General features: G+C 43.2%; 3 protein-coding genes across 5 annotated transcripts in view; 1 reads left to right on the top strand and 2 right to left on the bottom strand.

Annotated features, from left to right (window-relative positions):
* Positions 1-1,649: 1,649 nt before the first annotated feature.
* LOC118936330 (hyaluronidase PH-20-like) lies at positions 1,650-2,141 on the top strand. Its single transcript, XM_036945787.1, has one exon. The coding sequence runs from the start codon at positions 1,668-1,670 to the stop codon at positions 2,139-2,141; it is 474 nt and encodes a 157-aa protein (XP_036801682.1). The 5' UTR covers positions 1,650-1,667.
* Positions 2,142-2,858: 717 nt separating this feature from the next.
* LOC110492313 (BLOC-1-related complex subunit 6) lies at positions 2,859-13,417 on the bottom strand. Of its 2 annotated transcripts, XM_036947313.1 has the most exons (7): positions 13,253-13,413; positions 12,239-12,314; positions 6,098-6,741; positions 5,525-5,891; positions 4,922-5,091; positions 4,170-4,253; positions 2,859-4,054 (listed from the first exon to the last, which is right to left on the bottom strand). In XM_036947313.1, the coding sequence occupies exons 3-7, from the start codon at positions 6,728-6,730 to the stop codon at positions 3,929-3,931; spliced, it is 1,380 nt and encodes a 459-aa protein (XP_036803208.1). In that variant the 5' UTR covers positions 6,731-6,741; positions 12,239-12,314; positions 13,253-13,413; the 3' UTR covers positions 2,859-3,928. The 2 variants fall into 2 exon arrangements, with proteins under 2 accessions (XP_036803208.1, XP_036803209.1); XM_036947314.1 differs by lacking the exon at positions 12,239-12,314 and having other exon boundaries at positions 13,253-13,417.
* A 3,902-nt stretch (positions 13,418-17,319) lies between these two features.
* LOC110491106 (semaphorin-3ab) overlaps positions 17,320-27,248 on the bottom strand; it is a 36,598-nt gene continuing 26,669 nt past the window's right edge. Inside the window, exons 10-17 of one of the 2 annotated variants that reach the window (XM_036947311.1) lie at positions 25,821-25,965; positions 22,111-22,330; positions 21,936-22,024; positions 21,774-21,815; positions 21,080-21,237; positions 20,707-20,768; positions 19,073-19,215; positions 17,320-18,951 (exon numbers count right to left, since the gene is read on the bottom strand). In XM_036947311.1, the coding sequence (XP_036803206.1) occupies positions 18,499-18,951; positions 19,073-19,215; positions 20,707-20,768; positions 21,080-21,237; positions 21,774-21,815; positions 21,936-22,024; positions 22,111-22,330; positions 25,821-25,965 (1,312 nt within the window). In that variant the 3' untranslated portion in view covers positions 17,320-18,498. The remainder of the gene's footprint in view (positions 18,952-19,072; positions 19,216-20,706; positions 20,769-21,079; positions 21,238-21,773; positions 21,816-21,935; positions 22,025-22,110; positions 22,331-25,820; positions 25,966-27,248) is intronic. The other variant, XM_036947312.1, reaches the window with a different exon arrangement.

The raw sequence follows: 27,248 nt of genomic DNA, 5'->3' as shown, positions 1-27,248 counted from the left end.
TGTTAACTTAGTTGTTTAAAATAGGATTTGAATCAAATCTAGACCTTGCCTCATTAACTTGGTACTCCCAGTGAATTGCCCTAAAAAGCGGTTACGCCCACTCCTGACCCAAGGGTATAAAACCTGTAAGTATAGAATTTACTAGAAGACTACGTGACCCAAGCTGCAGCAAGGTCTAAAAAGTCAACGAACCCAGAACGCAACGCAAGTTTGAGGACAAAGAAATCCTTTTCTATCCAAGCTATGGATGAGTAGCTGTGTCTAAGTGGGTGAATTCAAGTCGAACCACCTAGCCTCCATCTCCCATCGAATCGTGGTATCTAAAGGGTTTCATTCCTATGCTGTGAGCTCTGAGCTACAGAGCTGTTTGTCCTCAGAAGACTCCTTCCAGAGCAAAGGGTGAGGGAACAGACTCCTAAGCCAAAAATGACACTGACATCGGGAGGACGCTCAGAGAGGTGCGCCGGAGTAGGGCGTCATCGAACAGCTGAAGGCCTACGCAGAGAATCCTCGGAGAGCATCCCCACGTAATTACATCATTATATTCTGACCCATAAGAGCGGCAGTTTGGGGCAAGGCTAGGGTTAGAATAGCGTAGCTGACAAATTCACCCAAATGTATATTTCACTTGTGTACTTTCTTTTTTCTCTCTCTTTTGAAATCCCCATTGTGGGTAACACGCGCCATAGTGTGTTGGCCCGTTGTACTAAGTTCTAATCAATAGCCTATAATGTGTTTTGTCTATGTGTATCTTTTATCATCATTTTAGCTTTTTAGTAAATAAATATTAAACTAAGATTGCTGTGGTACGAATTCATTGGTGAGACCCGGGTCCGTGCAGATTCACGGGCTACAAGGCGTTCAGAACGAGATTGGTAGAAGCAACTGGTTAATTAGCGGCTGTTGTAAAATCGATATTCGGATATTCTTTGAGTTAATTTGGGAAATAGAAACTCAATAAAAACTAGTTTTCCCATGGTGCCCCAGGTTAATGAGTTAATAATTGCTTGATTCACTTAATCACACAATTAGAAACTTTAATCATTCGATGAACAAGTCACATTAACTAATACAACGTCACGACAACATATAACGTGATTTGACGTAGTTTTATCTGTGGCCAACGACCTTGAGCCTTCTTGGATGGGCACTTCTAATGTAACTTGATGGCAGCACCCAAGGGGCTTGAATTTTCAATCTATACCCTTAGACTTGGCAGTGATGTAGTGTCCCCATGAGTGACAAAACACTGAATCAATCACGAAGCAACGCTCCATATTTTCTGCTGGCTTGCCCCACCACCAAAGAAAGCACTGAGCTTAGATGAAACACCTGCGTTTTGGAGCTGCCTTATTCAAGAAAACAAAAGAGACCGTGATTGTAATGAGCTTTATAAACTCAATGATATATTTACATTTTTTGACATGGTTTGCAAACTGATATGTGACATGTATTAATGCCAAAATAACATGCAAAACAGGCATTGCTAAAAATGTGGGGCTCTGCCCCACCTGCCCTGAATGACGGGTCGCTATTGACAAGGACTCAGATCTCTTAAATCTTCCATACATTGTCAGTCATACTAATGTAACTGTGTCTGAGGTTTGCGACATTTCCCCTCTGTCTGTGTCTCCCCCCAGACAGCCTGCTCAGAGCTAGCCACATTCATGCTTGAGGTTCTGGGCCCGTATGCCGTCAACGTGACCACAGCCGTTTATCTATGCCAGGGGCGTGGCCACTGCTTGCGCCACAAATCCAAGAGCTCCGCCTACCTGCACCTGCCGCCCTCCAACTTTCTGATGACAGAGAGGAAGGTAGAGATGGTGCAGGTCACGGACCAGCTGGACCCTGGCAACCTGGAGGCCTGGAAGAGGGACTTAAAGTGCCAGTGTTATGAGTCCCTGGAGGGGCCAGTCACCGATGAGGTCCTCAAGGACAGGGCTGAGGTCAGGGCACGGAGTGCCCTTCCAGCCAGACTGAATCCCCCCTTATTGAGTGAGCTGAACCAGGGAACCAGCCCCACCTTCGCTCTCTTGAACCACAGTGGACCGTCACTCACTGCACCTCTCCTACCTCTACTGCTGGTATTAACCACAGCTTTAAGCCTTAGCCTGAACACAGACTTATGCCTGAACTCCTGACTAACCTGCAGGACTATCAGGTCAGGCTAAAGACTGTCGCATTAGTGTATAACAAAGGAGCATGGTACAAAAAATATCTATTTCTAAAAATTAAATCTGAAAATTATACTTTTATTTTGGAAAGTGGATCCTTTTTTGGGGTCTGTGTTGTCTAAACAAACAAATACACTTTTTATTCATAGGATGCGGTTAACATTGCCGTACTTTCTTGTCTCATCGACAGTTGTGTGTGTTCACTTCATAACAGGGCAGTACTGGATGTTTCTGGGGCGGTAGGTAGCCTAGCGGTTAAAAGCATTTGACCAGTAACTGAAACGTCGCTAGTTCGAATTCCCAAGCAGACTAGATGAAAAGTTTGTCACTCTGGATAAGAGTATCTGCTAAATGACAAAAATGTACTAATTTTTGTTAATCTGCACACTTTTCTTCTCTCTATTCCTTACATGTGAATGGCTTTGTTGTAATATGGTTCCCAAGTTGGTTTCCTCAAACACACATTCTACAACATGTTTCTGCAGTCATATCAACTGAGATGATTTCACCATTACCTTTGTGTTCTTACTGGTCATGCTACTGTGATTACAATAAATCATGCCTTTTTTTCTGTGGAAATGAACTAATATGTTATGTAAAATGTATTGGATGCACTCTAGATGTCCTGTATCTATGCACTCATGTCATCACAACCAAACAAGGAACAAAAACAGACAGCTACTCTTTGCAGCTCATGTAAATTTGTTATTTTTCTTAAAATATACACTTAGGACAAAAATCATTTTTTTGTTACAGAAAGATATGCACAAAGGTGCTTCTGATTGTACAGAGATATTATTAAGAGCAGTTAGAGGAGACCATCCCTCTCTCCCCAGACAAACATGCATCCCCCCCAAAGTCTATAGTCCTACAGCCCATCCCCTTTTATATCCAGTGTGCGGGTGTTGCCTTATCTAGGTGGGTCTTCAGCAGGTCTGACGACATCTGGTAACATACAAGTCCTGTAAGGGCATGTTACACGTAACGGCTGTCCAGAACCTCTCACCATGGCAACACAATTTAAGCCAAATAGATATGTTAGAAATTGAGACAGGCCTACCTACCAGCCAACCTGTGATGTGACAAAAGGTACCACAGTCTCCTAAAGCACAACAATCTATCCAGGGAACACAGGACAGCCTGATAACTAACAGGTATATAACATGGAGGGACTGCCCTTTATACAATATAATATGTACCCCCACACCTTCAGCTGTCTCATGTCACTATTAAAACCTGCCACAGGCAGTTTCTGGAACCGGCCTAAGAAATCAAAATCTTATCACAACCGTTCCTAAAGCTCATGCTCCATACAAATCAGACCTTATTCGGCACATGCTTCATAAACAACAGGCCCTTCCCGACAATACAGAGAAAGAAAACTGAGAAATAATAGAAAAGTAAAACATAAAATAATAGATACACAATAAGTAATGATAACTTGAGGGAGAGAGTGCCACCGTGTGGGCAGCAGCAGTTAGTGCAATCTGAACCAAGTGGGTCGGACGGGAATACATTAAGAAAAGCATCAAGTGTTCAGTTTCCTTCAAGTTCTGTCAGGTTCCTAGCCGAGCGAGGATCTCAGGGGCGGGGAGGGGCGTCTCCATGGGGAGGGGTAAGGAGAGGGGGTTAATGTAGATCACCCATGAAGCTGGCATGATTAGTAGCAGTGATTCCAGGGGGGTCATTAGGTTAACAAAGTGTCTGCAGTGGACGAGGGTCTCTGGGGGAGAGGGGTCTCCAGGGTGGAGGGGCTACTTGCAAATAGCTTCCAGGGCATCCAGGGTGCGCTTGATGTCCCGGATCTGGGCAGCCAGTGTGTGGATAGGCTGCATGGAACGATCAAGCTCCTCACAGCGCGCCATCAGCGTGTACATTCCCTATGAACACATGGAGGAAGTGAGCACACATCATATACTTATGACACAACAAGCATCCATGATTGTCATTGATCATAATTTACCTCATGTCTAGCCAAGCTCGCTCTTCTCTCACCTTTATGCTCATGTCAACAGACTCCCCCAGGCTGTCCACTGAGTCTCTGTAGGTTTGGATGTATCCCACACTCAGCGCTGTCATCTGGACACACACAGATAAAGACATGCACTGAGTGTACAAACATTAGGAACACCTTCCTAACATTGAGTTGCACCCCCTTTTAACCTCAGAACAGCCTCAATTCGTTAGGGCATGGACTCTACAACGTGTCAAAGGCGTTCTACTGGGATGCTGGCCCATGTTGGGATGCTGGCCCATGTTGGGATGCTGGCCCATGTTGACTCCAATGCTTCCCACAGTTGTCCATTCTTGAAACTGTGGAGTTTGAAAAACCCAGCAATATTGCACTTCTTAACACATTCAAACCAGTGCACCTGGCACCTAATACCAAAGGCACTTAAATTGTTTGTTTCCCATTCACCCTCTGAATGGCACACATACACAATCCATGTCTCAAGGCTTAAAAATCCTTCTTTAACCTGTCTCCTCCCCTTCATCTACACTGATTGAAGTGGATTTAACAGGTGATATTAATAAGGGATCATAGCTTTCACCTGGATTCACCTGTCTGATGGAAAGCAGGTGTTCTTAATGTTTTGTAAACTCAGCTATTAACATAGCAGACCCTTAATAGCAAACCCTTAATATCAGCAACTTACAATAAGCAATGTATATCAGGGCAGGACTAAAAGGACAGTTGAACGCAGATCAAAATGGTCCATGTTTGTGAACAAACTGAGCTCACGTACGTTCTGGATGGTTCCGTTGAGGCTGCGCATCATCAGCTCCACACTGTGGGCAACATCCTGAGTGTGTCTCTGTAGGTCCACCAGGACAGCAGGGTCGATGGGAGGGATGTCTGCCGGCTGCCGCAACGACGACCCCCGACCCCTGCTACTGATGGAACCCGAGCAGTCCGCTGGACACAGAAAGAGAGAGACAGAAACACACACAGGAAATTACTACCTTATCGACAGTCTACAAAGCAAACCAAATCAGCCTCCCTCATCCAAGCAGTGCTAGGACACTCATCCGTCCTCCCACCCTCCCTGAGGGTGCTAATCTAATCACAAGAGGAAAGGGGAAGAATTTATTTGATTTGGAACTCGGCCTTCAACTGCAGCTTAACACTGACGCATCACTAAAATCATAACAGAAAAGGCAGTTTGTGAATCAGCATTTCACTGATCACCAGGGTCGTATTCAGGTAAACCGTAGCAAAACGTTTTGCAACAGAAAACAAGTGTATCTTACTGGACAAGTTCAGGTGATCTCTCCCTGTTTTAGTCAGTTTGGTGCCTAATGAATACAACCCAGGTGAATAACCATCCGTCCTCCGGTGTTATACTCACAGTCACAGTCACAGTCCAGGCTGGGCTTGGAGCTCATCTTGATCTTCTGCTCCAGGTTGCGGCAGATGAAGTGGGTCAGGTCCCCGTCGTGGCTGACTGTTCCCTCCAGCTCCAGGGCAGAGGAGATGGTGGCCCTGCGGCCCTCTGGTTGGCCCCCCCGGCCGCCACCCCCTCCCCCGCACGCCTGGCTGATCTCATCCAGACTCTTGCTGTCCTGCATGCCCCGGACGATGCGCTCCCGCTCGGGGACGTTCCGCACATGCACCTGGGCCATGACGTGGGGCGGGCAGGGGCTGCTGTCTGAGGAATTCCTCTTGGCTGGGGCAGAGCTTGGGCTGGGAGCTGCTGCTGAGGGCTCCTCTGTAAGCTGAGAGGAAGAGGCAGTCTTACATACCGGTTCCAGACGTATGAACAAACACATGTATTATCCTTACTATTGCAGGTGGTCAAAAAATCCATACAAAAACAAAACATTTCCGCATTACAATGGTTAAAGTACAATTTTATATTCTTGAGCTGTTGGCTCTGGCTCTTCATGTACAGGGGCAGTAGCGGTCAATGTGGCAGACTCACCTGAGCTGAGACTTCCGCCTGGGTGTTTCCTGAATGCTGCTCCTCGCTCTCCTCCTCCTGCTTCTCCTCCTCTGTTTCTACAGAACAGCAGTTACAAGGCTCTGTGTGTTCTGTCTCTGACGGAAGTGTGTCTGCACTGGGAGTGTCCCTCTGTGGGGCTGTGTCTTTGGATGGAATGCTTGTTGCGGTGGCGGTATGCTGTGAGTCTCTAGACAGAATATCATTTAGGGGCTCATCTGTTTGGAGGGGTCCAGGGAGGGACATGTCTTGAGGGGCCGCGTGTGGGTTTGTGTCTGCCGCGCATGTGGCAGTGGGGCGGGAGGGCTGTGATATGAGCGTGTCTTTGTGTTGTTTGTCCGAATGGGACATGTAGTTGTGAGGAGTGTCTATGGGGTCTTCTTGTACATGGCATGCTCTCTCTCCATCCACACGGTTCTCAGTCTCTTCAGGGGTCCCATCGAGGGATCCGTGCCCAGGCCTTGGCACCCTGCCCCCAAACGTCAGGAGCTGCGAGGGGGTAGTAGGGGAGTAGATGTGCGGGCCATTCTCACTGCAGGATCCAGGGGAGTCTGGTGTATCCACCCCATTGGCTGCTTCCGGCACATATGTGTCAATCACAGGGAAGAGGCTCATCCCTCCACCTGCTGCATTCAATATGTTAGATAACAGACACGCTCTCCTACTCCCTATGCATACAACTATAAATAACTGGGTTGGATTCAACAAATCATTGCACATCAACTTGCCCACCTAGGGCTCTAGCTTCTCTTTGTAATTGGGGCTTGCTTGCTTTCAAGGGACGGTGGGAGAAAGACTTTAACATATTACACACAATGCTTTCTATTAATCTCTTGATAACAGCCAAACGTCCCAACAAACTGGCTTAGTTGCGTCGAAGCAACTTCTAGTACCGGTAGCCAGCATACATTGGAAGACCCACCAAACTAAACTGTCAACAATACTACTTTGCAGCTCAACGCAATCCAATAAATAGAGGTTGACCGATTATGATTTTTCAACGTCGATACCGATTATTGGAGGACCAAAAAAGCCGATACCAATTAAATTGGTTGATAAAAAAAAAAAATATTTGTAATAACGACAATTACAACACTTATTTTAACTCAATATAATACAGCAATAAAAATCAATTTAGCCTCAGATAAATAATGAAACATGTTCAATTTGATTTAAATTATGCAAAAACAAAGTGTTGGAGAAGTAAAAGTGCAATATGTGCCATGTAAAAAAGCTAACGTGAGTTCCTTGCTCAGAACATGAGAACATATGAAAGTTGGTGGTTCCTTTTAACATGAGACTTCAATACTCCAAGGTAAGAGGTTTAGGTTGTAGTTAATATAGTATTTATAGGACTATTTCTCTCTATACCATTTGTATTTCATATACCTTTGACTATTGGATGTTCTTATAGGCACTATAGTATTGCCAGTGTAACAGTATAGCTTCCGTCCCCCTCCTTGCCTCTACCTGGGCTCGAACCAGGAACACATCGACAACAGCCACACTCGAAGCAGCGTTACCCATCGCTCCACAAAAGCCGCAGCCCTTGCAGAGCAAGAGGAATAACTACTCCAAGTCTCAGAGCGAGTGACATTTGAAACGCTATTAGGGCACACCCAGCTAACTAGCTAGCCATTTCACATCGGTTACACCAGCCATTAGGCTAATAGGCTTGAAGTCATAAACAGCACTGTGCTTGCGAAGAGCTGCTGGCAAAACACACGAAAGTGCTGTTTGAATGAATGCTTATGAGCCAGCTGCTGCCTACCATCGCTCAGTCAGACTGCTCTATCAAATCATAGACTTCATTATAACACACAGAAATACGAGCCGTTGGTCATTAATATGGTCAAATCCGGAAACTATAATTTCGAAAACAAAACGTTTATTATTTCAGTTAAATACGGAACAGTTCGGTATTTTATCTAACGGGTGGCATCCCTAAGTCTAAATATTCTTGTTACATTGCACATCCTTCAATGTTATGTCATAATTACGTAAAATTCTGGCAAATTAGTTCGCAATGAGCCAGGCTGCCCAAACTGTTGCATATACCCTGACTCTGCGTGCAATGAACGCAAGAGAAATGACACAATTTCACCTGGTTAATATTGCCTGCTAACCTGGATTTCTTTTAGCTAATTATGCAGGTTTAAAAAGATATACTTCTGTGTATTGATTTGAAGAAAGGCATTGGTGTTTATGGTTAGGTACAGTCGTCCAACAATTGTGCTTTTTTCGCAAATGCGCTTTTGTTAAATCATCCCCCAGCGTTGCATCGATTATATGCAACGCAGGACACGCTAGATAAAAGTAATATCATCAACCATGTGTTATAACTAGTGATTATGATTGATTGATTGTTTTTTTATAAGATAAGTTTAATGCTAGCTAGCAACTTACCTTGCCTTCTACTGCATTTGAGTAACAGGCAGGCTCCTCGTGGAGTGCAATGAGAGGCAGGTGGTTAGAGCTTTGGACTAGTTAACTGTAAGGTTGCAAGATTGGATCCCTCGAGCTGACAAGGTGAAAATCTGTCATTCTGCCCCTGAACAAGGCAGTTAACCCACTGTTCCTAGGCCGTCATTGAAAATAAGAATGTGTTCTTAACTGACTTGCCTAGTTAAATAAAAAGGTAAAAAAAATATTTGAAAAAAATATATATATATATATATATATTTTTTTTTAATTGGCGTCCAAAAATAAAACTTGAAATCGGCCCCAATTAAAATCGGCCATTCCGAATAATCGGTCGACCTCTACTAATAAACACATGAAAACTAAAATATAACAAAGGTTGAGTGAGTACAATACGAGGTAAGAATATCTTTGGCCAACAACAGCTAACATTAGCTAGCTTACCTCATAAAAACACAGGTTGCTAACGAGCTGGCTGTCAGTTTGCCAGAAGACACCAACTCTACCGTTACACTTGTTTACACTGAGCTGCACTGAGGTCAGAACGCATTCATGGTTACATTAAGACAGCGTTGAGCCAGTACGAGATATGGGTCAGAAAACGTATTTAAATTCAGGGATTCCACTGTACCTTTATCCACAATGCTCCATCGAGAAGATCGAAGGCTACTGCTAGTTTTCCCGGAAAACTGCCCTTTTCGTCCTCAACCACAGCAGTCATTACGGAATGGCACGTTGTGTTGAACAACAAAAGGAGCTGATTGGCTGACACTGCCATTCCGTGGTTGAGCAAGCATGGAGAGTACGGAGATAGCCCAAAAGTCTGGCTAAGAAACAGATGTTGGGTTTTGGAAAAACGCCCTCAGTGTGGTCTGAAAGCAATACAGAGGAAGAAGGCACTGCAATAGCGTGGTTAACGAACAGACGTCATTAAGGACAGCGAGGAAGAAAAAGAAGAGCGGAGGGAAGATGCGTTTCAGGAAGAATGGCGCCAAGTACAAACCACACTGTGTATTCTTTGATACACTATACAGTACCAGCTTTGCACACTCTTGGCATTCTCTCAACCAGCTTTGTGAGGTGGTCACCTGGAATGCATTTCAATTAACAGGTGTGCCTTGTTAAAAGTTATTTTGTGGAATTTCTTTCTTTCTTAATGCATTTGAGCCAATCAGTTGTGTTCTGACATGGTAGGGGTGGTATACAGAAAATTGCATTATTTAGTAAAATACCAAGTCCATATTATGGCAAGAACAGCTCAAATAAGTAAAGAGAAACAACAGTCCATCAATACTTTAAGACATGAAGGTCTTTACCTGAGAGTCACGTTAGGATATGTCAGTTATCCCGTGAGAGCTTTTGTGCCGGACCCACTATGGTGCTTTAGATATCAAGCTTATGGTCATATTGCAGCAGTGTGTAGGAGGGAGATTCCATGATGTGAGAAGTGTGCAGGAGCACATGAGACAAACGAATATGTAGTATCAGTGGAAAAACTGTGTGTCAATTGTGGGGGTGCCCATGTTGCTGGGGATCAGAAGTTACCGGTGCAAGAGAGACAGGTTGAGTTGCCAGGGTCAGTGTCGAACAGAAGGTGCAGTATGCTGAGGCAGTGAAAACAGTAGAGGATTATGGGTCAAGGGTGAGCAGTAGAGCTAGGCCAATACAGAGTGATATGCATTTGTGCTTCATAAGGTTGGCATCTTAGCGTTCATTGCCATGGTTATCAACTGTACCGCAGAAATAGAACGTAATTTATAGAAAACAGATGTTGTGGTGGCATCTGCAGAGAAGTACTTGGGTGTTTGAGTTTTACTGCAGAAGAGTTAAGGTGTGTTGAACAAAAGAGTCCCGTCCTTCCATGCCATTGGCCTGGTGTAGGATCAGTTAGGGTCAAAGTAGTTGAATGGGGTGTGGATTTTTACTTGTATGAAATAGTGGTATATAGGTGTAGGGTTAGTTGGTGGTGAATTTTTTTTAATTTCCCTCTTCCTTTTTATTTTTGTATCACAAAATGTAACGTGATCGACCACACACTACTGCACAATAGGTGGCAGCATGCACAAACAAATGTACGAATGTCATGATACCAAAGATGAAGAAACTGCCATTCCAAAATGGCTGCGGTGGCTACTGCTAGCTAGCATGAGGATGAAAAGGGAAGTTCTCCAGGAAAACTGGTAGTATTTCAATCTTCTCAATGTATCGTGTGGATAAAGGTCACATTTGGAGTAAAGTGGCATATCCGATCCCTGCATTGAGGTACATTTTCCCACCCATATCCCGCGCCAGCTCCATGGTGTCTTAAACAAATCAAATGTTATTGGTCGCTTACACAAATGTTATCACAGCTGTAACAGTGCAGTAATACCGAACAATACACAAAAATCCCCCAAAATGTATAAATATTAAAAAGAGAAATGTCAGAGTCCGGAATATAAATATATATGTTGGTGTGTAAAGACCAGGGATGGGCAACGTTGATGCGGTGTGGCAATTTTTTTTTATCACAACTCATGAGGGGCCGCAGTGTTTTAATTACATGCAATTCTACTCATTTTGCCATGGGGCGGAGACAAATGCTTGCAGTTTTTAATATGATATCTGATAATGATAATTTTGATAATGATAATTTTGAGCCCCCCAGGCTCAAATTCGACATACAAGTTTAGATAACTTGCTGCTAGATTAACTTACCAATAGAAACATTTAGCTGACATGGGCTAATTGGTGACCATCAGTGACTGATATAACAAGAGAAAACTGTTGATGCGCAACCAAATTTCAAAATTGCACCTTGTGTATTCTACCTCGCAACAGTAAGTTGAGACCATGACTGAGTTCGCCCCAAGGAGGAAATTGATCTGCGGGCAGCCAATTGGACAGTATATGAATAGAAAATGTGTGTACAGCAGTAGTTATATAGGATGAGCCTTGACCAGAATGCAATATATACATACACACACACATACATACATACATACATACATACATACATACATACATACAGTGGGTAAAACAGTATGTAAACATTATTAAAAAGTGACCAGTGTTCAATGACTATGTACTACATAGGGCAGCAGTGTCTTAAGGTGCAGGGTAGAGTACTGGGTGGTAGCCCGCTAGTAACAGTGGCTAAGTTCAGGGCAGGATAATGTAACCTTGATTGCATTCTAAGCTTTGTGTAAACAAGCTTAATGGTAGAGTAGTATCTTCTGCTAAAATGTAACCATGATTGCGTTCCTACCCCAGTGCAGCTCAGTGTAAACAAGAGTTACGGTAGGGCCGGTATCTTCAGGCAAGCTGTCAGTGTGATTAGCTAACGTTACGGCTAGTAAGCTAACGTTTAATCAGCTCGCAACAGGAGGCTGTAAAACATTGAGCAATACGAACTATTAGACTAATGATGTAAAAATCATAAAGAATGGGTACAACATCCAACAAGCAAGTTGACACATTGCTTTCATCAGCCATAAACGAACAGTTTACTCAGCAGTCAGATGACGTTAGCTATCTAGCTAGCTGTCGATGCTAGCAGCCAGGCCTCGGAGTGTTATCTTGTTTTCAGTTCCCTTGTTACTCCGTGTCTGTCAAGAGTAACCATCACCCGGAAATGTGTGGGAATACTTATTTCTACCACTAACTTTAAGGAAAATCAAATATCTGCATGTTTTTAGCGTAATCAAATAAATAAACACTTACCAGTGTAATGTTTTCCAAGAGATCTAGTCAACCATGAAATTTAGTCCAGTCCGCTCTGTATATTTATCCCTACAACCTGCAGTAGAGAACGCAATAGTTCCGCATAATCATAGAAAAACTAGCAGGCCTGGCTCACCACAGTAAATGTCTGACATGATGATTAAATGCAGTAGTAAGTATGTGATGTTTCATGAATATAATAAAACCCATAATAATTGTAATTACTGAATAATTTCAGAATGAAGTTGTATTAAATGGAATTTAATCAAACACAGTCAATCATATCTGTGTATCACAGGAGGCTTCTGAGGGGGGAACAGCTTACAATAATGGCCCGAACAGCGCAAATGGAATGGCATCAAACACATAGAAACCAAGTGTTTGATGTATTTGATACCATTCCACTGATTCCGCTCCAGCCATTAACACGAGCCTGTTCTCCCCAATTAAGTAGCCACCAACCTCCTGTGGTGTACTTATGAGCTTTGCCTCCAGTGCCTTCATCTTTTCGCTCCCAGGTCAGGGCGAGGGGACGGACGTAAAGTCTATACTGTTACACATGCAGTTATCTCTCTTCCCCACAGAGGGAGACAGAGACCATTGCCCATCACTTCTGATGTCACCGAGCTACAGTATTTGCCACATGGCCATGAATGTGTAAGCTGTGCTGAGAGAGCCCCACCCATGCGCCTCTCTGCCACAATCTTGTGATGTTCAAGATGGCAGAAGCAGAGCAGATACAGGACACAGACTATCCCTGGGGATATATGTCTTCACACCTATAACCCTAACCTACAAGGCCTAACTCACAGTGCTCAAAAACTCTGACGTAATTCTTCACACAAAAATAATTCGTTTTTTTTATAGTGTCACAATACATTCGCTTGTGCTCAAATAGTGAGCCAACAGCCAACATTGTCAATTGTACGTTCATCTGTTTATTTGTTTTATAGGACACCGGTATCTAAGGAAACACACACAATATACAAACCATATGTTTAAACGCTATCTCACCACCATTTAGATGAAGCCTCAGTTGGACTTGAGGAGACCTAAAGGCCCTGAGTCATGTGGTGTCCTGTGTGGGAACAGCTTACAGACCGCAAACGTGACAGAGAGCAGGTTCAACCACATCTGAACCATGGTGATTGAGATCCGCCCATGTCACCCGATAAATACATTTCAATCAGTGTAGATGAAGGGGAGGAGGCAGGTTAAAGAAGGATTTTTAAGTCTTGAGACATGGATTGTTTATGTGTGCTGTTCAGAGGGTGAATTGGCAAGACTAAATATTTAAGTGCCTTTGAACGGAGTATGGTGGTAGGTGCCAGGCGCACTGGTATGAGTGTTACACCCTGATCAGTTTCACCTGTCCTCGTTATTGTCTCCACCCCCTCCAGATGTTGCTTGTTTTCCCCAGTGTATTTATCCCTGTGTTTCCTGTCTCTCTGTGCCAGTTTGTCTTGTATGTTTCCAAGTCAACTAGTGTTTTTCCCATTCTCCTGCTTTTTGCATTCTCCTTTTTCTAGTCCTCCTGGTTTTGACCCTTGCCTGTTTCTGGACTCTGTTCCCGCCTGCCAGACCATTCTGCCTGCCTTGACCACGAGCTTGTCTGCCACTCTGTACCTCCTGGACTCTGATCTGGTTTTGACCTTTTTGCCTGTCCATGACCATTCTCTTGCCTACACCTTTGGATTAATAAACATTGTAAGACTCCAACCATCTGCCTCCTGTGTCTGCATCTGGGTCTTGCCTTGTGGCATGATATTGAGTGTCGAGAACTGAAACGCAGCTGGGTTTTTAGCCCTCAACATTTTCCCATGTGTATCAAGAATGGTCCACCACCTAAAGAACATCCAGCCAACTTGACACAACCGTGGGAAGCACTGTGGAACATTTTCAACACCTTTTAGAGTCCATGCCCCAACAAATAAAGGGCTGTTCTGAGAGCAATATTAGGAAGGTGTTCTTAATGTTTTGTATGTTTGCGGATTTACAGCAGGATAATGTCAAATGCATTATTTTGCATTGAACAATATTGGAATGTGAGTAGTCGATGATGGATAATGTGTATGTGGACTAATAAAGTTGGATGATATAAATCCTTCAGATCTATCATGTGTCCGCACGCTATGTGCGTGTACAGTGCATTTGGAAGTTATCAGACCCCTTCACTTTTTCCACATTTTGTTACATTACAGCCTTATTACTGTGTAGTTGTGAAGACATCAAACTATGAAATAACACACACAGAATTATGTAGTAACCAAAAAAGTGCTAAACAACTCAAAATAAATGTTATATTTGAGATTCTTCAAAGTAGCCACCCTTTGCCTTGATGACAGCTTTGCACACTCTTGGCATTCTCTCAACCAGCTTCACAAGGTAGTCACCTGGAATGCATTTCAGTTAACAGGTGTGCCTTGTTAAAAGTTAATTTATTTTCTTCTTAATGTGTTTGAGCCAACCAGTTGTGTTCTGACAAGGTAAAGGTGATATACAGAAGATTGCCCTATTTGGTAAAAGACACGTCCACATTATGGCAAGAACAGCTGAAATGAGTAAAGAGAAACGACAGTCTATTATTACTTTAAGACATAGAGGTCAGTCAATGAGGAAAATTTCAAGAACTTTGAACGTTTCTTCAAGTGCAGTTGCAATAACCATCAAGCGCTAAAACAAAACTGGCTCTCATGAGGACCCCCACAGGAAAGGAAGACCCAGTTACCTACCTCTGCTGCAGAGGATAAGTTCATTAGAGTTAACAGCCTCACAGAGCTCAAGTAACAGACACATCTCAACATCAACTGTTCAGAGGAGACTGCATGAATCAGGCCTTCATGGTCAAACTGCTGGAAAGAAACCTCTACTAAAGGACACCAATAAGAAGAAGAGACTTGCTTGGGCCAAGAAACATGAGAAATTGACATGAGACGGGTGGAAATCTGTCCTTTAGTCTGAGTCCAAATTTGAGATTTTTGTTTCCAACCATGGTGTCTTTGTGAGACGCAGAGTAGGTGAACGGATGATTTCCACATGTGTGGTTCCCACTGTGAAGCATGGAGGAGGAAGTGTGATGGTGTGGTGCTGCTTTGCTGGTAAAACTGTCAGTGATTTATTTAGAATTCAAGGCACACTTAACCAGCATGACTACCACATCATTCTGCAGCTATACGCCCTCACATCAGGTTTGCGCTTAGCAGGACTATCAGTTGTTTTTCAACAGGACAATGACCCAACACACCTCCAGGCTGTGTAAGGGTTATTTGACCAAGAAGGAGATTGATGGAGTGCAGCATCAGATGACCGGGCCTGTACAATCACCCAAACTCAATCCAATTGAGATGGTTTGGGATGAGTTGGACCGCAGAGTGAAGGAAAAGCAGCCAACAAGTTATCAGCATATGTGGGAACTCTTTCAAGACTGTTGGGAAAGCATTTCAGGTGAAACTGGTTGAGAGAATGCCAAGTGTGTGCAAAGCTGCCATCAAGGCAAAGAGTGGCTACTTTTAAAAATCTCAAATATAAAATATATTTTGATTTGTTGAACACTTTTTTGGTTACTACATGATTCCTATTGTGTAATTTCATAGTTTTATTCTACAATGTAGGAAATAGTAAAAATGAAGAAAAATCTTTGAATGAGTAAGTGTGTCCAAACTTTTGACTGGTACTGTAAATATTCAGAACCTTTACTCAGTACTTTATTGAAGCACCTTTGGCAGCGATTTCAGCCTTGAGTCTTCTTGGGTATGACGCTACAAGTTTGGCACACTTGTATTTGGGGGGATTCTCCCATGCTTCTCTGCAGATCCTCTCAAGCTCTGTCAGGTTGGATGGGGAGCGTTGCTGCACAGCTATTTTCAGGTCTCTCCAGAGATGTTTGATCCGGTTCAAGTCCAGGCTCTGGCTGGCCCACTCAAGGACATTCAGAGACTTGTCCTGAAGCCACTCCTGCGTTGTCTTGGCTGTGTGCTTGGGGTCGTTGTCCTTTTGGAAGGTGAACCTTTGCCCCAGTTTGAGGTCCTGAGCGCTCTGGAGCAGGTTTTCATCAAGGATCTCTCTGTATCATGCTCCGTTCATCTTTCCCTCGATCCTGACTAGTCTCCCAGTCCCTGCCGCTGAAAAACATCTCTAGAGCATGATGCTGCCGCTACCATGCTTCACCATAGGGATGGCGCCAGGTTACCTCCAGACGTGACACTTCTCATTCAGGCCAAAGCGTTAAATCTTGGTTTCATCAGACCTGAGACTCATGTTTCTCATGGTTTGAGAGTTCTTTAGGTGCCTTTTGGCAAACTCCAAGTGGGCTTCCATCTGGCCATTCTACCATAAAGGCCTGATTGGTGGAGTGCTGCAGAGATGGTTGTCCTTCTGGAAGGTTCTTCCATCTCCACAGAGGAACTCTGGATCTCTGTCAGAATGACCATCGGGTTCTTGGTCACCTCCTTCAAGGAAGAGTCTTGGTGTTTCCAAACTTCTTCCATTTAAGAAGGATGGAGGCCACTGTTCTTGGGGACCTTCAATGCTGCAGACATTTTTTGTACCCTTAAACAGATCTGTGCCTTGACACAATCCTGTCTCGGAGCTCTACGGACAATTCCTTCACCCTGATGGCTTGGTTTTTGCTCTGACATGCATTGTCAACTGTCGGACCTCATATAGACAGGTGTGTGCGTTTCCATATCATGTTCAATCAATTGAATCTACTACAGGTGGACTCCAATCAAGTTGTAGAAACATCTCAAGGATGATCAATGGAAACAGGATGTACCTAAGCTCAATTTCGAGTCTCATAGCAACGGGTCTTATGTACTTATGTAAATAAGGTACTTCTGTTTTTAATTTTTAATAAATTAGCAAAGAAATCTAAAAACCTGTTTTTGCTTTGTCATTATGGGGTATTGTGTGTAGATTGTTGATCTGTAAAAAGTTGTTTATCCATTTTTGAGTAAGGCTGTATCATAACAAAATGTGGAAAAAGTCAAGGTGTTTGAATACTTTCCGAATGCACTGCATGTGTGCGTGTATGTCTCCTTTTGTTGATTGACAGGCTTCCTATAGCACAAAAAGGAAACGTATGAAAACATACTGGCAGAATTGTATATTTACATTGGGTGTCTCCTTAACTTGGGAGAGATCAATTGAAAACATTTGATTTCATTTTAAAGTCAATTTGGAAAATCACATGAAACAAATATTGGCACAGAGATATAAATATACGCTACACAATTAAATACATGAGCGCATAATGAATCAGGGAAGGATCTGAACAAGGTCTTTGAGGAAAGCATCAACATTACATGTTTCATTATAAAATACTTTCCATCATACTTTAAGGTAGTGAATAAAGTACACACACACACACACACACACACACACACACACACACACACACACACACACACACACACACACACACAGAGAGAACACACACACGCGCCACAAGGACATTGCTCAGTAAAGAAGTCTGACAACATTAAAAATGTCTCTGTCTCTCTCTGCTTTTATGCAGCTGCTCCAGAACATAAAACTAAAGTTTATTTTCCTACAGCATTAGAAGTGCTTTAGCTTTGCTGCATTTCATTTTGGCAGTCTTGCAAGTTTGACTCAGATTTCCCCCTTTTAATTCCTCTGATGCACTAATGTCAAACACACCCAGCATCAATGATGCCAGTTATGTGGAGTCAAGCTTGAGTTGAAAGCCTGATGAACACCACAGAGCATTTACTAAATCAAACTGACCTTATACAACTACTGAAACAAACCTTTTTATTCAAAACATAAATAAATACGACACATAGTTAAATAAGATTTTTTTTTACATTAAACATCAAAGACAAATCACAAATGTTGTGCCTCAGAGACACATAAGTCTCTCTCACGTGCTTGAGTCCTTTTGACTCCCTCTCTGTCTTTCGTTGGGACAGATCCCAGCTAGCTTCACCTCCTCTGTACATCAGACCCAGTCAGTTCCTCAGACAAGTTCACATAGTGTGTCTTCTGAGACACCACATTCTTCCAGGTCCTCTTCATGCCTTAATATATTCCTCACCAGTCTCTTGGACATGCTGTGCATCCTTCATACAACACGCTACGCAACCACATTCACATTTCTGAGTCCAGCCCACACTGAACCTCCTATGTCCCCAATCTACATGAATATGTGTTTTTGTAAGTGTGTGTGTGTGTCTTTGAGAAAGTGAGACAGTGTTTGAGGGTGTAAGTCAGAAGAAAGCATGTTCTAGGCAGTAGAGCATCTAAGCACTTCGTGGAGACCTCTGCTGGGGTTTGCTCCTGCTCTTCCTCCCGCCTCCTCCTCCACCTCCACCCCGGCCTCCATGTTTGTGCCTCTCGCCCCTGGGGCCGTCCCCTGTCTTCCGGTTGGTGTCCTTGGTCTGATCCTGGTCGCGGTTGCGGTTCCGGCGTTGTCGGAAGCCTAGCCTCTGACAGTGCTTCTCCAGGCTGCTGGGATGGATGAGGGCCATGACGTCCTGGTACCAAGGCTGGAAGGCATCTGGGCTTGGGTTGGGGTTGTTAGGGGACCAGGAGAGGGCACGGGAGGGGCTCCACACACTCAGACGGATGGTGACGGCAGTCCAACGGAAGCCATGCTCCTCCAGTTGACAGTGGTACACGCCAGAATGACCCGTCTCGGCCTGACGGATCAGAACACCTCTCTCAATCACCACCAGCTGCTTTCCTGACTGCAACTGCAACACAGAGAGAAGTGTGAGTGTGTAGGCCAGCGTGTGTGTGTGTGTGTGTGTGTGTGTGTGTGTGTGCGTGTGTGTGTGTGTGTGTGTTTGTAACTGCCTGTGTGTCAGTATGTACCTGATGCAGCTCAGGGCTGTTCTCTCCTGCCTGTATGTACCAGGTGACGGCTGCATGTCTGGATTTGGGCATGCACTCCAGATAGGTGCTGTTACCCTCGGCAACCATCATCATCCTCTGCTCTGCTTTCACCTGTAGACCAGCTGAACAGAGACAGAGAAAATTGTCACAAGGTCTGCTCTATATAGAAACCCAAGCTAGTATGCATTACCAGTCAAAAGTTTGAACACCTACTCATTCAAGGGTTTTTCTTCATTTTTACTATTTTCTACATTGTAGAACAATAGTGAAGACATCAAAACTATGAAATAACACACATGGAATCATGAAGAAACTGAAAAAAGTGTTAAACAAATCAAAGTAAATGTTATATTTGAGATTCATAGAAGTAGCCACCCTTTGCTTTGATGACTGCTTTGCACACTCTTGGCATTCTCTCAACCAGCTTCATGAGGTAATCACCTGGAATGCATTTAAATTAACAGGTGTGCCTTGTTAAAAGTTCATTTGTGGAATTTCTTTCCTCCTTAATGCATTACAGCCCATCAGTAATGTTGTGACAAGGTAGGGGTGGTATACAGAAGATAACCCTATTTGGTAAAAGACCAAGTCCATACTATGGCAAGAACAGCTGAAATAAGCAAAGAGAAACGATAATCCATCATTCCTTTAAGACATGAAAGTCAGTCAATGCGGAACATTTCAAGAACTTTAAAAGTTTCTTCAAGTGCAGTTGCAAAAACCATCAAGTGCTATGATGAAACTGGCTCTCATGAGGACCTCCACAGGAAAAGAAGACCCAGAGTTACTTCTTAATAATAAGAAGAGACTTGCTTGAGCCAAGAAACATGAGCAATGGACATGAGACCGGTGAAAATCTGTCCTTTAGTCTGATGACTCCAAATTTGAGATTTTTGGTTCCAACCGCCGTGTCTTTGTGAGATGCAGAGTAGAGTGTAGGTGAACGGATGATCCCCGCATGTGTGGTTCCCACCGTGAAGCATGGAGTTGTGATAGTGTGGGGGTGCTTTGCCGTTGACACTGTCAGTGATTTGTTTAGAATTCAAGGCACACTTAAGCAGTATGGCTACCACAGCATTCTGCAATGATACACCATCCCATCTAGTTTGCACTTAGTGGGACTATCATTAGTTTTTCAACAGGACAATGACCCAAAACACACTTTACAGGCTGTGTAAGGGCTATTTGACCAAGAAGGAGAGTGTTGGAGTGCTGCATCAGATGTCCTGGCCTTCACAATCACCCAACCTCAAACCAATTGAGATGATTCGGGATGAGTTGGACCGCTGTGCTCAGCATATATAGGAACTCCTTCAAGACGGTTGATAAAGCATTCCTCTTGAAGCTGGTTGAGAGAATGCCTGTCATAAAGGAAAAGGGTGGCTACTTTGAAGAATCTCAAATATTAAATATATTTGGATTTATTTAACACTTTTTTTGGTTACTACATGATTCCATATGTGTTATTTCATAGTTTTGATGACTTCCCTATTATTCTACACTGTAGGTAATAGTGCAAATAAAGAAAAACCCTTGAATGAGAAGGTGTGTCCAAACTTTTTGACTGGTACTGTATGTCTGTGGGGTTGCGGCTTCTGACAGTCTCTGCTCACCTCCCTGTCTGACACACTGTGTCAGAGGGTCCTCCTCATCACCAACCTGGCGAGCGTTCCTCCTTCGATGTGAGGAAACCAAAAAAGACATAATGTTAGATAAAAGTATGCACTAAATGTGAGCATTTATGAGTAGGGCAGGCCTATAGCTACATAGACATGTATTGGACGAGTGGGTACTGAGTATATGAGAGTGAGCTGGCATGTCATAGACTTAAACTTACAACTTTATTTTCCTCTCTATTTTAACAGCATGTTTATTCATGTTTAGTTTATACTGTAGTTCTATACTGTAACTGTGTGAAGTGCTAGCTAGATATACAGTAAGTGTTGGATTATAAGTCTGGGTTGCGTGTGAGCTAAGCGTGTCCACCTGCGTGCAATGGGCATGAAGGTGCTGCAGGCGTGTCCGTCCCAGGTGCAGTAGGGATCTCTGGCCAGACAGCATTCAGTGCAGGACTGGCCGTACAGCTCACACTGGAACATAGCCAACTGGGCCACACCCTCCGCAGAACCCACAAACAGCCACTGCTGTAGTCACACACACACACACACACACACACACACACACACACACACACACACACACACAAACACACACACACACACACACACACACACACACACACACACCCACAAACACACAAAAAGAAAAAAGAAAATATAGAAGAAAAACACATCATTATAAAATGGCTGAGAGAGCAAATGCCACAACCGTCAGTTATTTCAGGAATTATGCTTTCGATGATTCACACTTTCCAAATTCACACACGACTGAGACTGACTGCTACAGAGCATGTTTACGTGTGTTTATGTAGATTCATCATCTCAATGTGCACCAGCCCACTAGGCAAAAACTGGTTAAATCAAAGTTGTTTCCATGTCATTTCAATTAAATTACTTTGGACTAACATGGAATAGACGTTGGATTGGCGTCTGTGCCCAGTGGGATTCCTCATCGCTCTGTGGTTACCATAGCAACCCATGATTAAGCTCTTCTTGGAGATATAAGATGGGGAGCTTTGTGTGTGTTTGGGGGGGAGGGTATATATGTGCATCATTCTTACCTTTTTCTTGGACAGTGTCATGGTAGTCACAGGTGACTTGTGCTGTGGCGGGAGAGGGGAAAAGGTGTTAGGGTAAACCAGACAACAGAAGAAACTACAGATATGTCAAAAAATGATCTAAAACTACAGATTTGTCAAAGAAAGGATACAACAAACTTGTACCTGGAAGACCTGCAGCTGCTCCAGGGTGACCTCCTGGGTGACACCGTGTTCTTTAGGGAGGGGGATAGACTTCAGCACCTGGCCTGAGTCTGCAACACAGAGGACACTCCTGCTTGTACTGTACTCAAACACACACTCACGTGCACGCACACATACACAAAACCTATCCCCACACCTGTGCCAATGAACAGGACGTCATACTGTCCGTCCACTGCCTCTACTCGGTCCACGAGCAGTCGGCTGAATTTGTAGTGCACTCCCACCCTGACCAACAGAGGGCGCCCTCCCTGCGGCAGCACTGCTTCCTGCAGCAGAGGGTGGGTACGGCTGAAGAAGATGACGTCATCAGGGTACTCCCGGGTGGAGCTGTAGCTACCGTATGTACTGCTGGGACACTGAAGGGAGAGGGAGAGAGATAGGGAGAGCTGCATTGGCATCAAGCATTCAATGAAATGGAAAGAGTTGGGCAAAACATGGTTAAAGTTGTAAAAAAAAGAGTTGTAAAAAGTTGTGCCTTTGGACTAGAATATTTGTTGAGCTTGAGTTGGGTCAAAGATAGTGCTTGTATTCCTTAATTTTGACTGGTAGAGAGCCTCATTCCCAGCTACATTCAGTAGACAGTGGCAAGAAAAAGTATGTGAACCCTTTGGAAATACCTGGATTTCTGAATAAATTGGTCATAAAATTTGATCTGATCTTCATCTAGGTTAAAACAAATAGACAAACACAGTCTGCTTAAACTAACACAAAAACAATAACACGCTTTCATGTCTTTATTGAACACACCGTGTAAACATTTACAGGGTGGAAAAAGTGAAACCTTAGATTTAATAACTGGTTGACCCTCCTTTAGCAGCAATAACCTCAACCAAACATTTTCTGTAGTTGCAGATCAGACCTGCACAATGTTCAGGAGGAATTTTGGACCATTTCTCTTTACAAAACTGTTTCAGTTCAGTAATATTCTTGGAATGTCTGGTATGAACTACTCTCTTGAGGTCATGCCACAGCATCTCAATCGGTTTGAGGTCAGGACTGGGCCACTCCAGAAGGCATATTTTCTTCTGTTGAAGCCAATCTGTTGTTGATTTACTTCTGTGTTTTGGGTCATTGTCCTGTTGCATCACCCAATTTCTGTTGAGCTTCAATTGGCGGACAGAGAGCCTAATATTATCCTGAAAAATGTCTTGATAAACTTGAGAATTCATTTATCCGTCGATGATAGCAAGCTGTCAAGGCAATGAGGCAGCAAACAGCCCCAAACCATGATGCTCCTTCCACCATACTTTACAGTTGTTGATGTGCTGTGCCTTTTTTCCTCCACACATGGTGTTGTGTTCCTTCCAACAACTCAACTGTAGTTTCATCTGTCCACAGAATATTTTGCCAGTAACGCTGTGGAACATCCAAACTTCAGACTTGCAGCAATGGATTCTTTTTGGACAGCAGTGGCTTCTTTCGTGGTGTCCTCCCATGAACAACATTCTTGTTTACTGTTTTACGTATCGTAGACTCGTCAACAGAGATGTTAGCGTGTTCCAGAGATTTCTGTAAGTCTTTTTAGCTGACACTCTAGCATTCTTCTTAACCTCATTGTGCATTCTGCATTGTGCTCTTGCAGTCATCTTTTTAGGATGGCCACTCTTAGGGAAAGTAGCAACAGTGCTGAACTTTCTCAATTTATAGACAATTTTTCTTATTGGGGACTGATGAACATCAAGGTTTTTAGAGATACTTTTCTAACCCTTTCCAGCTTTATGCAAGGCAACAATTCTTAATCTTGGGTCTTCTGAGATCTCTTTTGTTTGAGGCATGGTTCACATCAGGCAATGCTTCTTGTGAATAGCAAACTCAAATTTTGTGAGTGTTTTTTATATGGCAAGGCAGCTCTAACCAACATCTCCAATCTCGTCTCATTGATTGGACTCCAGGTTAGCTGACTCCTGACTCCAATTAGGTTTCGGAGAAGTCATTAGACTAGGGGTTCACATACTTTTTCCAACCTACACTGAATGTTTAAATTATACAGTATATTCAATATAGACAAGAAAAATACAATAATTTGTGTGTATAAGCACAGAATGTTTGTCTATTGTTGTGACTAAGATGAAGATCAGATCAACATTGATGACCAATGTATGCAGAAATCCAGGTAAATCCAAAGGGTTCACATACAGTTGAAGTCGAAAGTTTACATCCACTTAGGTTGGAGTCATTAAAACTTGTTTTTCAACCACTCCACACATTTCTTGTTAACAAACTATAGTTTTGGCAAGTCGGTTAGGACATCTACTTTGTGCATGACACAAGTAATTTTTCCAACAATTGTTTACATACAGATTATTTCACTTATAATTCATTGTATCACAATTCCAGTGGGTCAGAAGTGTACATACACTAAGTTGTTTGTGCCTTTAAACAGCTTGTAAAAATCCAGAAAATGATGTTATGGCTTTAGAAGCTTCTGATAGGCTGATTGACATAATTTGAGTCAATTGGCGGTGTACCTGTAGATATATTTCGAGGCCTACATTCAAACTCAGTTCTTATTTGCTTGACATCATGGGAAAATCAAAAGAAATCATCCAAGACCTCAGAAAACAAACTGTAGACCTCCAGAAGTCTGGTTCATCCCTGGGAGCAATTTCCAAACGCCTGAAGGTACCACGTTCATCTGTACAAACAATAGTACGCAAGTATAAACACCATGGGACCATGTAGCTGTCATACCGCTCAGGAAGGATACACGTTCTGTCTCCTAGAGATGAATGTACTTTGGTGCAAAAAGTGCAAATCAATCCCAGAACAACAGCAAAGGGCCTTGTGAAGATGCTGGAGGAAACCAGTACAAAGGTATCTATATCCACAGTAAAACGAGTCCTATATCGACATAACCTGAAAGGCCGCTCAGCAAGGAAGAAGCCACAGCTCCAAAACCGCCATGAAAAGCCAGACTACGGTTTGCAACAGCACATGGGGACAAAGATTGTACTTTTTGGAGAAATGTCCTCTGGGCTGATGAAACAAAAATATAAATATTTGGCCATAACGACCATTGTTATGTTTGGAGGGAAAAGGGGGAGGCTTGCAAGCTGAAGAACACATCCCAACCATGAAGCACGGGGGTGGCAGCATCATGTTATGGGGGTGCTTTGCTGCAGGAGGGATTGGTGCACTTCACAAAATAGATTGGGATCATGAGGAAAGAAAATTATGTGGATATATTGAAGCAACATCTCAAGACATCAGTCAGGAAGTTAAAGCTTGGTCGCAAATGGGTCTTCCAAATGGACATTGACCCCAAGCATACTTCCAAAGTTGTGGCAAAATGGCTTAAGGACAACAATGTCAAGGTATTGGAGTGGCCATCACAAAGCCCTGACCTCAATCCCATAGAAAATGTGTGGGCAGAACTGAAAAAGCATGTGCAGGCAAGGAGGCCTACAAACCTGACTCAGTTACACCAGCTCTGTCAGGAGGAATGGGCCTAAATTCACCCAACTTATTGTGGGAAGCTTGTGGCAGGCTACCCGCAAGGTTTGACCCATGTTAAACAATTTAAAGGCAATGCTACCAAATACTAATTGAGTGTATGCAAACTTCTGACCCACTGGGAATGTGATGAAAGAAATAAAAGCTGAAATAAATCATTCTCTCTACTATTATTCTGACATTTCACATTCTTAAAATAAAAAATAACTGACCTAAGACAGGGAATTTTTACTTGGATTACTGAGTTTAAAAACAGAGTTTAAAAGTATATGTCTAAGGTGTATATAAACCTCTGACTTCAACTGTACTTTTTCTTGCCACTTTAACTTGACGAATCAGAATATGGTGAGTAATGATGGACAGGGAATGACAGCTCATTAGTAGAGAACTTACTGTGCCAGGTCTTGGATAGGGGACCTTTCCTGTGAACTCGGCCCACTTGTACTGTGGTCCCTCCTTGTGGTAGAAGTTTCCCTTGAAGGCCCTTACCACGTCCTGCATGCGGTACACACACACCGCTGAACCATTCAGAACGTCACTGTGGGGAAGAGAGGGGATAGTGTGTCAGTCATTATTACCTTTCAATCAACTGTCAACTGTTTGAGAAAGAAAATCATTTTGAAAAGGAAGGCTATTCCATGCGAGAAATTGCCAAGAAACTGAAGATCTCGTACAACGCTGTGTACTACTTCCTTCACAGAACAGCGCAAACTGGCCCTAACCAGAATAGAAAGAGGAGTGGGAGGCCCCGGTGCACAACTGAGCATGAGGACAAGTACATTAGAGTGTCTAGTATGAGAAACAGACGCCTCACAAGTCCGCAACTGGCAGCTTCATTAAATAGTACCCGCAGAACACCAGTCTCAACGTCAACAGTGAGGAGGTGACTCCAGGATGCTGGCCTTGTCCTCTTGCTCAGTTGTGTACCGGGGCCTCCCACTCCTCTTTCTATTCTGGTTATAGCCAGTTTGCAGTGTTCTGTGAAGGGAGTAGTACACAGCGTTGTACAAGATCTTCAGTTTCTTGGCAATTTCTCGCATGGAATAGCCTTCATTTCTCAGAACAAGAATAGACTGACGAGTTTCAGAAGAAAGTTCTTTGTTTCTAGCCATTTTGGAATCGAACCCACAAATGCTGATGCTCCAGATACTAGACTAGTCTAAAGAAGGTCAGTTTTATTGCTTCTTTAATCAACAACACTTTTCAGCTGTGCTGACATAATTACTAAATTATTTTCTAATGAGCAATTAGCCTTTTAAAATGATAAACTTGGATTAGCTAACACAATGTGCCATTGGAACACAGGAGGGATGGTTGCTGATAATGGACCTCTGCACACCTATGTAGATATTCCATTAAAAAATCTGCCGTTTCCAGCTACGATAGTCATTTACAACGCCAGTTCGTTGATATATATGTTGAAGAGGGTGAGGCTTAAGTTACATCCCTGTCTCACCCCACGGCCCTGTGTGAAGAAATGTGTGTGTGTTTTTGCCAATTTTAACCGAACACTTGTTGTTTGTATACATGGATTTTATAATGTTGTATGTTTTACCCCCAACACCACTTTCCATCAATTTGTCTAGCAGACCCTCATGCCATATTGAGTCGAAGGCTTTTTTGAAATCAACAAAGCATGAGAAGACTTTGCCTTTTTTGGGGGGGTTTGTTTGGTTGTCAATTAGGGTGTGCAGGGTGAATACATTGTCTGTTGTACGATAATTTGGTAAAAAGCCAATTCGACATTTGCTCAGTACCTTGTTTTCATTGAGGAAATGTACCAGTCTGCTGTTAATAATAATGCAGTGGATTTTCCCAAGG

This window comes from Oncorhynchus mykiss, chromosome 16 (assembly GCF_013265735.2).
Source record: "Oncorhynchus mykiss isolate Arlee chromosome 16, USDA_OmykA_1.1, whole genome shotgun sequence".
Lineage (NCBI taxonomy): Eukaryota > Metazoa > Chordata > Actinopteri > Salmoniformes > Salmonidae > Oncorhynchus > Oncorhynchus mykiss.
This window is presented reverse-complemented; position numbering and strand designations above follow the sequence as displayed.